Source organism: Emys orbicularis, chromosome 12, assembly GCF_028017835.1.
Source record: "Emys orbicularis isolate rEmyOrb1 chromosome 12, rEmyOrb1.hap1, whole genome shotgun sequence".
Lineage (NCBI taxonomy): Eukaryota > Metazoa > Chordata > Testudines > Emydidae > Emys > Emys orbicularis.
Genome location: NC_088694.1, coordinates 29,869,064 through 29,882,511, shown reverse-complemented (window position 1 = coordinate 29,882,511; position 13,448 = coordinate 29,869,064). Strand labels below are relative to the sequence as shown.

At 43.0% G+C, this 13,448-nt stretch overlaps 1 protein-coding gene across 1 annotated transcript in view; it reads right to left on the bottom strand.

Moving 5' to 3' along the window:
* The window catches only part of TRPC4AP (transient receptor potential cation channel subfamily C member 4 associated protein), a 54,399-nt gene extending 43,124 nt beyond the window's left edge, over positions 1-11,275 (bottom strand). The window contains exons 1-6 of the mRNA XM_065414347.1: positions 11,148-11,275; positions 10,734-10,850; positions 4,831-4,888; positions 3,791-3,846; positions 1,825-1,953; positions 192-393 (exon numbers count right to left, since the gene is read on the bottom strand). Coding sequence (XP_065270419.1) covers positions 192-393; positions 1,825-1,953; positions 3,791-3,846; positions 4,831-4,888; positions 10,734-10,829 — 541 coding nt within the window. The 5' untranslated portion in view covers positions 10,830-10,850; positions 11,148-11,275. The remainder of the gene's footprint in view (positions 1-191; positions 394-1,824; positions 1,954-3,790; positions 3,847-4,830; positions 4,889-10,733; positions 10,851-11,147) is intronic.
* Positions 11,276-13,448: the final 2,173 nt, after the last annotated feature.

Below are 13,448 nucleotides of genomic sequence, written 5' to 3'. Positions count from 1 at the left end.
GATAGTTTTGGTAAGAACCTCCATGGAATGCAGAATTAAAGGAATAAGCATCATAAATGCAGAAGGCTTACAATATCACAATACAGAAGCCTCAGACTCTTGACAGGATGGAGAGAAGGTTTATTACTTCCTTTTTGATTCCTCTGGACTTGTGTTTAGAATGCAACACTCTAGTAACTGGGACACTTTACCTTGATTAACTTCAGCTCGAGAAGGACCCAAATTTTTTTTCTGCTGTGCATTTTTAGCAAGAAGCGTGTGTTTGTCATCACTCCCTGTGTCAAGTTCTGAAATTGTGACTGCAAGGATCCTACAGAAATTGGCAAGTTGCTGTTGATCAAAACTGGATACTAGACTTGCAAGATTGGGAATATCTTCTAATTGTATCATTTCCTATAGAAGACAAAACAATGCATTGATTGTTTGATGTAATAAACCAACAGTCTTTTCACCAAAGTCAACGTTAACAGAGGGAACATATAAAAATTAAACAGCCTTCCCCAACAGGATTAAATTGTTTTAAATTTAGTCAGACACAAGGGTAGATGGGTAGCACAAGTTCCTCAGAGTTTGAAAGGGGCTGTGAATCCCAACCTAAGGCTAAGATCCCACGAGTTCACCAATTCATGAGAGAACATTATTCTCAAGTCATTTTACTAAAAAAAAAAAAAAAAAGGTGACAAAATAAGTATTAAGCCAATTTTAGCTATTTTGAAGTTTCGATATTTTGTTTGTTTGTATCCCCAAATTTATTGAAGTTAAATGCATCTATAGATGGACTGCGCTGTCGGATATTTTTAAATTATAGTTTCATCGGTGATAAGGGAAGATTCTGAAAAGTAACCAGAAGGAAGGATCAGACAAGTGTCTAAGCATCCTTCAGAAAAGGTAAACATCAAAATATACGTCTTAATAATTAGTCAGAATTTACATAAGTATTGAATTTCAGGAAAAAACTAACCCTATAACCCCAAAACCCTATCTAGAAGGCAGTAATTAGCTGGACACAAGTCCAATTACTGCATTTCACCGCTGCAGAGATATTAGCAGAGGAAAGGGAATAATTAGGTATGCAGCAGTGACACCCGCTAAGAAGGGATACTGGTCATATTATTCAGGGCTACCATTTAGAATTTATTAAATGAGTACTACAGACATTTTTCACTGCATGAGAACCAGCGAGTAAAACTGACAAGCATATTTTCATTGTTCAACCTATCATATATGCTGTTTCAACTTTAATAGAACTTTTTCTTAACACAAGGAAGCTTGGCTACCAATATTTTAAATATTACATCCCTTTAAGGCAGAACTGTTGTTCTAATACCCAGTGACATTGCACAGAGTCCCGAACATTAAAATTAGAGCAGACTAAAAGCCACCACATGACTGACAACTTTTAGCAAAAAGACTCCTTTTAGGTCAATTTGGAAAGCAGTTTAGTCTGACATATGCATTCTTCAGTACTTAGTGATGAGAATGAAATTCCCAAAGTTAAGACAGAGAAGTACATCTACTTTACAAATGCAACGGTGTCAAGAGATCAATTTACCACATTGGTCCCTGACCTGATTATAGCACCTAGTATAGATGAGACCTTAAATGTATCCTGCCCAAGGTTTTACAATGGTTATATGTCTCCAACAATATTTTATTTGGAACACTAAATAACATGGTAACAAATGGCAAATTTTCTTCAATGCATGTTCACAAAAAAAACCAAAAAACCACTATTAACATAGCTGACTTTTCCCCTCTAGCACACAACCCTGAACAGTTACCTGAACAGTTATGCAACCACGATTATAGGAAACATCCACAGACCTTTTTAACTCCTAGGATATCTTCAATAAGCGTTGCTGTTTGCAGAAATGTTTTTTTGTTTGTCATCAATGTAAACAGGAACAACACAAAATCATTTCTTTCTGCCAATCGTTTAGTGACTCCTTCAGTCTAGAAGAAAGCGAGGAATGGTAAAATACACCCAACAATGGCAGGCGGCTGCACTGGCAAATCAGATGTGATAATCATACGTTGCAAGCCAGTTTCACAAACACTCTCCTGGTTACCTATTTGGCAATTCCTAGAAGTTGGTGACATGCTGTCCAGGGAGATGAACAATTCAGCTAATCCTCATGGGGCCTGCCGAAACTACAGGTCCCAGCATGAAAAACTCCATTTTGACTTGAATTGTTTGCCTGCTTGGAACAAGTTTAAATGTTGCACAGCTGGACCCTGCGTTGCCTGTGGGCTTTAGCTCTCTATTGGACCTGAGAGCAGTTGCCTTAATCTCTATTTTAGGGAAATTAGATGTGGCCCTCAGTCTCTTGTCCAACTGCTAACATAGTTCTCAGTTGAACAGAGTTTTCTCAAAGTTTCCACTGACTTCAATGGGGCCAGGATTTCACCCTGATCACTGGTTGGAGTAAGGTTGCTCTTTGGTTTAATTCAGTATTTTTTATTCCAGAAAACGTTACCCCAAATGCTCGAAAAGCTGTCTGGTCAGAGTTCAGCAAGACCGACCATGTACTAGTGGCCGTAGCATAGAAACAAGACCTCAAGAGGTCATCAAGTCCAGGCCCTTATGCTGAGGCAAGGCCAAGTAAACCTCGACCATCCCTGACAGGTGTTTATACAAACTATTCTTAAAAACCTCTATTAATATGGTGTTGATCAAATGGATTAGATATCAGCATAGATATCATACCTAGATATAAAGAGAATTAATCCAGAACTGCACCAAGACTTTAGACAGTCTTACAATCCTGAAGCAACCCTCCATTCAAATCCATCCCAATAATCCAGAGAGGGCACTACAATTGAAATGAGTTAAGTCAGCCAGCAGCTATTCTATGGATTGCAAATGCGATCGTTTTTAGATTAAATGCAGCTATCATAAACTACCTCTATTTTTTCCCCCTTAGTAGATCAAATAATGAATGCTCAAACACCAGCCCTTGCCACTTTTACAGGGTCTCTGTACTGTTTAGAGAACACGATGTACTAATACTTTTGTAACGTTAAGAGAAAGTCAGTTTCCCTAAAATGGCTCCAACTCAGTGATTACATGCAGCATTTCATTAAAACTACTGTATTTTAAATGTGCTCTCAGGCTTGTGGTCATTTATCCACTAAAGGGTGATGACTAACTATACAATATTGAAAATACATTACTTATTGACAGTGTTTTAATAATTAGATATGCACTTTAGGCCTCAATTTTTGAGCCAAGTTCTCTATAGACTTCTAACCTGCAGCCCTTCCCCGGCACTCAGGCTCCAGTGATTGACAAAGGATGTTCTGCATATGAATTGTCTGCAGGATCAGGCCCCTAACACCCTTGGTTGACTAGGCTATTGAACGGTGCACAGGCAGAGATGCTCAAATTAAGATGTGGGCGTACATTTTTCTAATTTTGATATTTCTGTTTCTAAGTACAAGAGCTGAAAATAGCTCTCAGATGGGAACATGAATATGTGCAAATGCCCACAATAGTGTGTCAGAATTACTGGGCACTCAGCTACTGCAGTGGTGCATTATAGAAAGCCCTATAAATAAAACACTACTTAGACAAACGCCCAAACACAGAGAGTGGCTGAATATATTAGGTCTAGATATGTAACCAGACTTTGGAAAATGTTGCAAACTAGAGTTGCATTATGTCTTTAAATTATGTTTTAAAAGCAAATATGCTTTCATTCCTGGGGTATGTGCAGCCAATGCCGAAGCGTGGAACATGTTTGTTTGCCAAGAAGAGTAACATACATATTTTTAAAAAGGTAATACTTACACATATGCAAGTGTTGTACAATATGCTTAAGCAGTCCTTGATCAGGTCGTCACTTACTACAAAGCAAAAGTAAGACCAATTCATTAGTTTCCAGAACACTTAATTTCTATGCTATAATCAGAGCATTGTGTATGACATTTTAAATATTCAATTAAACAGCCAGAAACGGATATGCAAAAAAATTAAGCTGCAATTAGCAACCAGTTAGAAATGATTAATGAGATACCCGACCACTATAGTCCAAGAGATTTAATGGCCTGAGGATGTGTTATAGGGCATGCTAATTCTGACCTACGTTCAAAAAAATCATCAATCTTCTAGTCTTTCCCTCCTCGGATTAACCACAACCAACTAACATTGTTTCAAAGAGGACACATTTTCCCAGCGTAAACAAAACCTTTGACAGATTTTATCTTGTTATTTCACCTGTGAATCTCAGTTTCTTCACTTGAGAAGTGGGGAGGATATCATAATACTTTTCCTTCTCAGAGGTATTGCAAGGGCCAGATAGTGTCAGGTAGACATGGAAGATGAAAGATACAAATATTGAGCCTACTGAGCTGCTCCAGCAGACAAAATGCTATTCTGAAGCAACTTGTTAGCTCACTTTGGCACACTCCCTTTATTATATAGTTAGGAAATTACTATTCATTACATGTCTGGAAAAATGAGATTCTCTTCACTGACTCACTCAACAGGTCTGTACTCTAGGGACAACATTCTGGAGGGATTGAATAGGAGCTATATAGCCACCAATAACTTCAGTGGAAGTTTCTAACATTTGTTGACCTGCCAATGCCTGGAAACCAAATCTATGCACTGGAAAAAATATAGACACTAACAAACTATGCCTTAAACACATACTGACTATAATTCACCCCCTCAAATTAGCACCACAAAGAATGACTGACATTAGTTTTTCTATTTCAGGAATAGTGAATCATTTGTTTAGTAAAGTAAGGGTGAAAGATATAAATGGAGGAGGAAACAAGGAGAGACACTGAAAAACAGCTATTTAATCTTAAACCTTATCTACTTACTTTTCTGTTTCTTTTTCTGTGTAATAAGAGTTGGTCTCATAAGAATTTCCACTAGAAGCTGTGAAAATAAGAGAATGAACTGAAGTGTAGAGTCATTTTAACAGACTCAATCAAAAAGCCACCCAAGACCCATGGATTTTATCATCTCTAAATAGCAAGCCCCAAATCAGTCCGATTTCCTAAAGAACTATAGATAACAGTGTGAGTGAACCACTACAAACATGGCTGCCTCAATGTATCTCCTTTCTGGTTGCATGAAATATCACGTGGCCTGCTGTTAAGCTATTGATCTTGTTTTGGAGAAAGTCAGGCACTGCAAACGCACTTGTAGCGCTGCACACATTCATACACGTTGCATTTTCCAAGAACAAAATAGCAGAGATAGCACATGGCACTACGGGATCCCACTACTGATTGGCCCTTCGGAACGGAAGTTATAAACATATTAAATGAAGTATTTCTTGAACCAAGTGTCCTTTTCCACCCCCAAATAAGATCCCTTTTAACAGCTATTCAAGGTCACAGATTGCAGGAATGCCTAGCCCACCAAATTTTAGCATCATTTCAATTCTACGGGCAATCACCCACAGCCATTGCCCTTACAACTGGAAGCAAAAAGAATTTTAGATAAAAAAAAAAAAGTTTTCCCTGACTGATTATGATAATTAGAGCAAGCTGATTCTCCTCCTTAACAGTGAACAAAGGTAACTAACAGGAGAGATTTGGAGGGAGTTTAGAGAAGGAGCATGAAAGGCTTTCCTTCCAGGTTCAACACTTGAGATTTCAAACTGCTTAGTGATGCAACAGTGGTGGTGACCTGCTACACATGTGCGCCATGTTCTCTTTCCTGCCTGAAGACAGAAGGGATTTCCTGTGCATGAAGTTCAAGTTGGTGGCTGTGCTGGAGGAGAAAATTCTTGGATTGGAGCAGGAGTAGAGATGTTACTGAGAAACAGAAAAGCTGAGTAGTTCCCTAGTCAACCAGTTTCACAAAACATCAGTACTCCAGGTCCTGAAAGAATACTGTTGGGGGGGGGGGGGAGGGGAGGAGATGTGTCATCAGAGCCGCTATTTCCCCTACTCTCCTAGCCAAGGTGATCACCACCAGGAAGGCCGTTTTCATTGACAGGTACGTAAGCGAACAGGTAGCCATGGGTTCGAAGGGAGGTCTAGTCAGGCTTTTCAATATTAGGTTTAGGTCCCATGTTGGGGTGGGATGTCAGGGTTGGGAGAAAAGATTTACTATGCCCCTGAGGAATTGTTTTGTGGTAGGGTGTGATAGCAATGAGTATCCCTCTACTTGTTGGTGAAAAGCTGCTATAGCTGCTAGGTGGACCCTGAGTGAACTGAGAGAGAGAGAGAGACCCAATTTTTTAAGAGTCAGTACATAGCCTAGGAACTTTGGAAGAGCAGCAGATAGAGAAATTTGTTGGGAATTACACCACGTCTGAAACCTGGACCACTTTTGCAGGTAGAATACGGAGTGTTGTGGATTTTTTACTGCATAGTAATACCTCTTGTACCTCATCTGAGCAGGAGCTTTCTATGCGTTGGAACCATGAAGGAGTCAAGCCTTGAGGCAGAGAATCCTCCAGTTGGAACGTAGAGTGCATTCTTTGTTCGGCGAGAGGAGGTATGGTGTGGACTAGAGAGAGGTCGGCGAGCACATCGCAAGTTGTGACAGGTAAAGGTACCAAGTCTGTCTCAGTCAAGTGAGGGCAATCAGTACAACATGTGGTCCTTCTCGTTTTATTTTTAATAAGACTTTTGACAGATGGGGAAATGGAGGAAAGGCATAGAGAAGGTCCCTGTCTCACAGAAGAAGTGTTGCGCAGGGAGTGTTGCCCCATCCCTGCTTTGGAGCAATGTCATGGACATTTCTTGTACAGGTAAGTGGTGAACAGGGTTGTGGTCTGTCTCTCTCCCACCTCCACCTCCCACCGCCTGAATAGGTTGTTGCTTTATCTCCCATTCCTGGTCGTGTGGGAATTTGCAACTGAGACTGTCCGCTATAGAGTTTTGCGTTCCTGGAAGGTAGGCCGCTGATAGTGTGCTGTGGGAAACGCACCAGTTCCATAACCTTAGTGCTTTTGTGCAGAGGGAGGGTGACCTGGCTCCTCGTCAATATATGTAATACATACATACTATGTTGTCTGTTAAGACTCGTGTGTTCCCTTGATCAGTGGGAGGAAATGGGTGCAGGTATTCCTGACCACCCTGAGCTTGAGGAGGTTGATGTAGGAGGATATCTCCATAGACGACCATTTGCCTTGTGTTGTAAGGTTGTTTAGATGCACGCCCCATCCTATAAGGAATGCACCGGTGGTGAGAAGTAACAACAGGGAAGTTTGCAGAGCGATCTCCTTTTTGCAAACATTTGCTGGGTTTTTCCACCAGTCCAGGGAGTTTTTGACCTTGGTGGACAGTGACGGGGGTTTGTCTAGTCTGTGTATTTGGTCTGTAGACTGAGCTGAACCAACTCTGAAGACACTGCACATGAAACCTGGCACGAGGTATCACCACTGTGCTGGCTGCCATATGTCCCAGGAGTGGGAGGCAGTGTCTGGCTGATATCTGGGGGCTGTTTTCTACTGTCTATGAACGTGGCCAAGGTGCTGAGGCAGGAGCATTTTGGCCTGTAATGAGTCAAGGTGGGCCCTTATGAATTCCAGGTGCTGTACCAGGGTGAGGGTTGAATTTTGGACACTGATCTTCAGACCCAGTTCCATGAACAAGTCTATTGCAGTCTTGGTAATCCAACAAGCCTAGTTGAAGGAGCGGGCTCGGAGGAAACAATCGTCCAGGTAGGGGTAGGTCATGATCTCCTGGGAGCGTAGGTGAGCAGCCACTACTGAGAGGACTTTGAAGAATACCGTTGGAGCTGATGATAGCCCAAAGGGGAGTACTCTGTACTGACAGTGGTCTTGTCTCAGGGTAAATCTGAGGAACAGCATGGGGAACAGAAGGATTGAGATATGGAAATAGGTGCCCTGAAGGTTGAGGGCCGAAAAATCAGTCTCCCTGCTCCAATGCTGGAATAATTGTTGCTAGAGTGGCCATCTTGAATTTTTGAACTTTGACAAACTTGTTGCGTGCTCTGATGTCTAGTACAGGTCTCCAACCTTCCTTCTTCTTGGGTATTCTGAAATAGCAAGAGAAAAAAATCTTTGCCTCGTAGATGTGGAGATATTTGTTCTGTGGCTCCTAACAGGAGGAGAAGATCTATTTCTTGTTGTAGTAAACTCTCGTAAGAATGGTCCCTAAAGATGGACGGAGAAGGGTGTTGGGGACGGGGGTAGGTAAAGTGGATGGTAATTCCCCACTGAGAATTATTTCCAAGACCCATTGGTCCGATGTTATATGTTCCCAGGTGCTGTGGAATGTGGCAAGGTGGTAGTCAAATGGGTAGGATAGGTTGGTCAGCTGTAGTGGTTGAGGGGAAATGGTCTGTCGACACCTCAACTGACGTGTCAAAATTCCTATATGGAGGGGGATGGCTGTGACATGGAAGGCTGTGGGGGTTTACCATATAGTTTTTGCAAGGTCCAGGAGAATCTCATTGATAGGGAAGGCCTATTCTGGAGGACAAGGAAAAGTGTAGGATGTCAAGGAGTTTGTGGTGAGAGTGTCCTTGACTTCCTCCAGGTGTATCTGCAGCATATCTGCTACTTTTTTGCCAAGTCCTGGAAGAGCTGGAAATCATTGGCTAAGGATGGTGGCGGACGCATGACTGCCTCATCCGGAGAGGAGGAAGATATTAGTTCTCAGTGTAACCTCTTCCTCAAATCTGTTCCTCCATAATCTCCTCTGGAGATTCCGAGGTTCTGGATGCCGTAGCCAAGGGAGAACGTCTCGGGGGCTCACAGGTGAGTCTGGAAGCCTGAGAAGTGTGGGGGCGATATGCCACCCAGTAGGGCCACTCAGGTGATGGGATAGAGTTTGGTGGTGGTGCCCATGGCTGGCCATATCATGGTGGTGATGCAGTAGGCTGAGGGTATGCTTGAGGAGCCTCTTGATAAGGGGCATCATAGAGAGCATGGGAGGAGTGGTGGGAGATGACCTCCTCTGGCTCACTGTCTGATTTGCCACTATACAGTGGCAGGTGCGTGGCAGGGTACCGGAGAGGATTCCCACACTTGAAGACGACTCAGTACCAAAGTCCCAGTGCTGACAAGAGGAGACTCTGGTGTATCAGATACCCTGACATCTCGAGTGCTGGAATTCCACTGGAATTGAGTGTGGACCGATCCGGTGCTGTTGGCAGTACGGAGGGAGTCAGGGATCTTGACTGCACTGAATGCTCCAGTGCTTGCTTGCTCACTGATGACGGTGCTGACGGTACAGTGCATACCAGCAGTGTCTTCTTACTGGTGTGCTCTCCCTGCCCCAGTCTTTGTCAATTGGTACCGTTGGCTTGGTGCCTGTGCACATCAGGTCTTTGAGTGTGTCTATGGCACCTCCCTCTCCAGACCCTCATGAGCTATGGGTACCAGGCTTGGATTGTCTTGTTGCCAACAGTACCGAGCTTGTCGGAGATCTTTTGCAGCTAGCTCACGGCTCACTCTGGAGACTCACTGCTCTCTTTTTTAGATATCTTACAAGAGGGGATTTCTTCGACCCATAGTCCCTGGATGTTGAGGCCTATGGGGAAGACTCATGCCTTCTGGGTGACTCTTGGCATGGACTCAGGGAAGGTTGGCAGGCTGCCTTCATCAGGATGATCTTCTGTCTCAACTCCCTATCCTTTTGAGACCTTGGTTTATTAAGCCGTTGACAGAGACCACACTTCTGCAGAATGTGGTCTTCCCACGAGGCAGCATATGCAGCGAGAGTGTTTCTCTGCCACAGGGATGGCCTCCTTGCAAGAAAGGCACTTCTTGAAGCCTGGTGAGCTTGGCAAACCCTGTTAGAAAAAGGGGTCCCCAATAAACAAGGGGGGAAATAAAGGGTTTTTCTGTTTTCAAAGAGAAAATAAAGAGAAAAAACAATTAAGACTGAAGGAGACTAACTACTAAAAATGCTAAAGAAGTTAACAATCATGAACAAACTGCTAATGGCTCTGTCCCTAGCCAGGGGCAACTGAGAAGGAACTGAGGGGGTTAGCTCCCACATGCTGGTTAGCCTTGTGGGGGGGCGCAAGGAGGACAGTGCACGTGCAGGTCTAATGGAGAACTTTAGTAGTAGTGTCCGATCAGTTGCATAGGGACACAAGCACACCTACAGTAGAGTATCCATAGAGACACTATTCAAAGAACTTCTGGCCTCAATCCCCAATTCTGCCCCCACTTCCCTACCACACAGCACAGAGATCCTTGGACAGAAGACACTCAAGGAGTGCCCAATATCATTTGATTAGTTTGGGGGGGAAAAAAAAGTTTTGCAGAACTTTAAGCATAAAAAGCATTGTTCGCATTTTCTTTTTTAAAGACAGTGATATTTGCTTCTTTTCACGTTACGTAAGTCATGTATGTAATCAAAAATCGATTTCTTTAACTTCGTCTGATATCTGTTTATCATTTCCAAGAATTTAGCTATTTTCTTAAACCCCACGGAAATATCAGGCAGCAATGTAAAAGAATATCATCTTTGTTATGTGCCCAAGAGACTGAACAGAAACTCACCAAGTCTTTTTATACCACATGGAAAAGAAAGTCCCTTGCTTTTGAACATGTAATATCTTGGAAAGTACTTGCAAACCAAACTGAAAGCAGATGTAATCTTGTGGTGATTCTCTTCTGAAATCTCTTATGACAGTACAACCAAAGCATCTAATCATAAGTGATTTGCATTTATAGTCCCTCCAAATTATTTGATTTAAAGACACTTCTCCCATTTACTCTCGCTAAAAGCCTCAGGAGGTTTCTTGACTATAGCCATGTTTAACAAAAACCCCAAACACTTACATCTACTCCTCCAAACAAATCAAACGTGTATGTGTTTGGGAAAGTGGATTCTTGAGCAGCTTTTCTATCCTCTGTGACAAATGCCATGGCCTCCATTGAGAGAAGTGGAGAAATTTCCTGAGAAGAGAGGGGGAAAAAAAACAAAAAACCCCACCACATTCAGTCAACACGTTAGCAATGTACAATTTCTGTAACTGCCCTAGAATAACTGGATGATCAACTGATCCCTAATCGTGATTACATGCATTTTTACTTACTCCACTTCACAGATGGGCATTACTCCATATGCCCAATTTCAAGGACTGAAGCTACAACTGCATGAAGTCAAGTTTCTTAACATGCAACAGTTGAAGAGACTGGCTTCCAAGAAAGAGGGTGGTATTTCAATAGAGTCAGTGACTGAGTATATATTACCTTGAGGATGCTTTGGCACTGAGAGAAGTCGCTGTTCGGATGGCTGTTCTCATACAGTTTCTGCAACAGCAGGGGAATTCCATTCCATTTTGCTTGTTTATCCCTTTCCTTTAACAAGGCTTCTGTGATCTACGACAAGGGAGAATACCATTGGCTTTCGGACTAACATTTGCTTATCCCTTCCCCATACTACATGCCACCATTAAGTGACCTCATGACTCACCATCGCTATGCTCCCAAATTTGGCGAGCGCTCGCTTATTTTACTCCATGTTAAACCACTGAACATTTCTATACAACACAAAGGAATAACTGAAGGGGTTCTCTAATTTTAACATAAGTGAGGCATAAAAAGGAGAAAAAAAAGCTATATTTGGGTACCAAGTAAGATTAGTCCAGCACAAACAGAGTGAGAACACATCCGTATCAGAATACCCAATAGCAGAGATCAGCATTTCACCTCTGAAACCACTGGTCCAGGACCGGTTTCAGAGTAGCAGCCGTGTTAGTCTGTATCCGCAAAAAGAACAGGAGTACTTGTGGCACCTTAGAGACTAACAAATTTATTAGAGCATAAGCTTTCGTGGGCTACAACCCACTTCTTCGGATGCATATAGAGTGAAACATATATTGAGGAGATATATATACACACACATACAGAGAGCATGAACAGGTCGCAGTTGTCCAGGACCAGCATCTGAATAATCTTACTGGTCCTGAAAGGGTTCGTACTGGTTTGCCAAGGTGTTGTAGGCATTACAGGATGAGAGATCTTTGAGCATGGGTGTTCCTTAGTATATTAAATATTTCTTTCCACACTTTATTGTCTATAAAAATCTCAATAGTTCCATTAAATTTAGTAAGTTCATATTTCTCCCTGTGACATTAGTAAAGCTTTGAGTCATATGTTGTTGCTGCCAGCAACATAAGCAGCTCTTGTTTCCTCTTTCAGGAATTACACAGGCCCAGTGCAGTGAAGAGAAGGTTGGAGTTAAAATAAAATTAGACAGAAAGGCTCTACCAACAGCAAGTAACAAGGAAGAATACCTACACTCCCCAAAAGTCCTCACCACTTCTTTGGCTGAAGTGATCCACACTTCCTCAAACTTTGGAAGTTCCCTCCAAAATGATGTACCAACACTGCTTTGAGTATTGTACTCGATAGACTTGGCTCAATAGGTGGGAGGATCGACAGCCAGGGAGATCAATAGGAAACCAGGTTAGTGACTTGGGAGGCTGCCTGAAACAGTGAAGCTAAATTCTTGCTGCTGGAAGGTCCTTTCTATTTGTATAAGTTTTCTTTGGTCTTGTCTGAAATCTGATATCATAAGGTTCCCCTTGATTGTGGGTACAAACTACTGTTTCTAATGTCAGAAGCAACACTGGACAGATAGCTTTGCAGATATCTACGGCAAAAGATTCATAGTGAAGATGTAAACAAACTACTGAAGTTTTGTGGAACTACGAGAGGTTTTCTAGTCATCAGGTAACAAAAGTGACAAAAACAATCCAATGGAAAAATTAAATTACATGCCATCTGTGCTTAAAAGATTATCAGTTACCATATTGCCTTTGGTTCTCCCTCTCCCCCGAAGACTTCAAGGGAACACAAGCTACTGAATGCTAGAGTCATTAACACTTAGAGCTGAAATTTCAAGCTGCTTTCACAAAATAAAGAAGAGGCTGCTAAATTTATGCTGAAATTCAAGAGTGGGAGAGGAAGGATTCCGATAAATAGAGCCCTGCGTGGATACAAAAATGTGGATCCGCAACAGTCTTACCTGTATCCGCATCTGTGCCCACAGCAGCAAGCCGTCTCAAGGGCTAGCGACTGAGGGGGGAGGAGGGGACTGGGTCTTGAAGAGAAGAGGCATCACGAGGGAGTAAGTGGCAGCGCAGGGGCGGGGTCTCGAGGAGACAGGGCAGCGCAGAGAGGGGCTGGGGGGAAGGGGCATCGCATCACATGCTGTTCCCAGGAGCTTGCGAGTGACGGCACACGGCAGCAGCAGTGCGGTGTTGCGTCACAGTGGGGTGGGACATTGGGGCCCAGCCCTCTCCAATCCCTGTGGCTGGGGGCAGGCCCTGCTGCTCAGGAGCTGGTGGGCCGGGCCTGGGACTGGGAGTGTGGCCAGTGCTGCCAGGCCGGGCCATGGTGGGGACGCTGGCGCTGCCAGAGAGTAGAGCCCTGCGTGGTTGTATCTGCATCCGATCCACTATCCGCAAAAATGGTGCGCGGATGCGGATATCCGTGGATTTGCAGGACTCTACATAGAAAACTATCATTGTTTTCTATCTAGTTTAA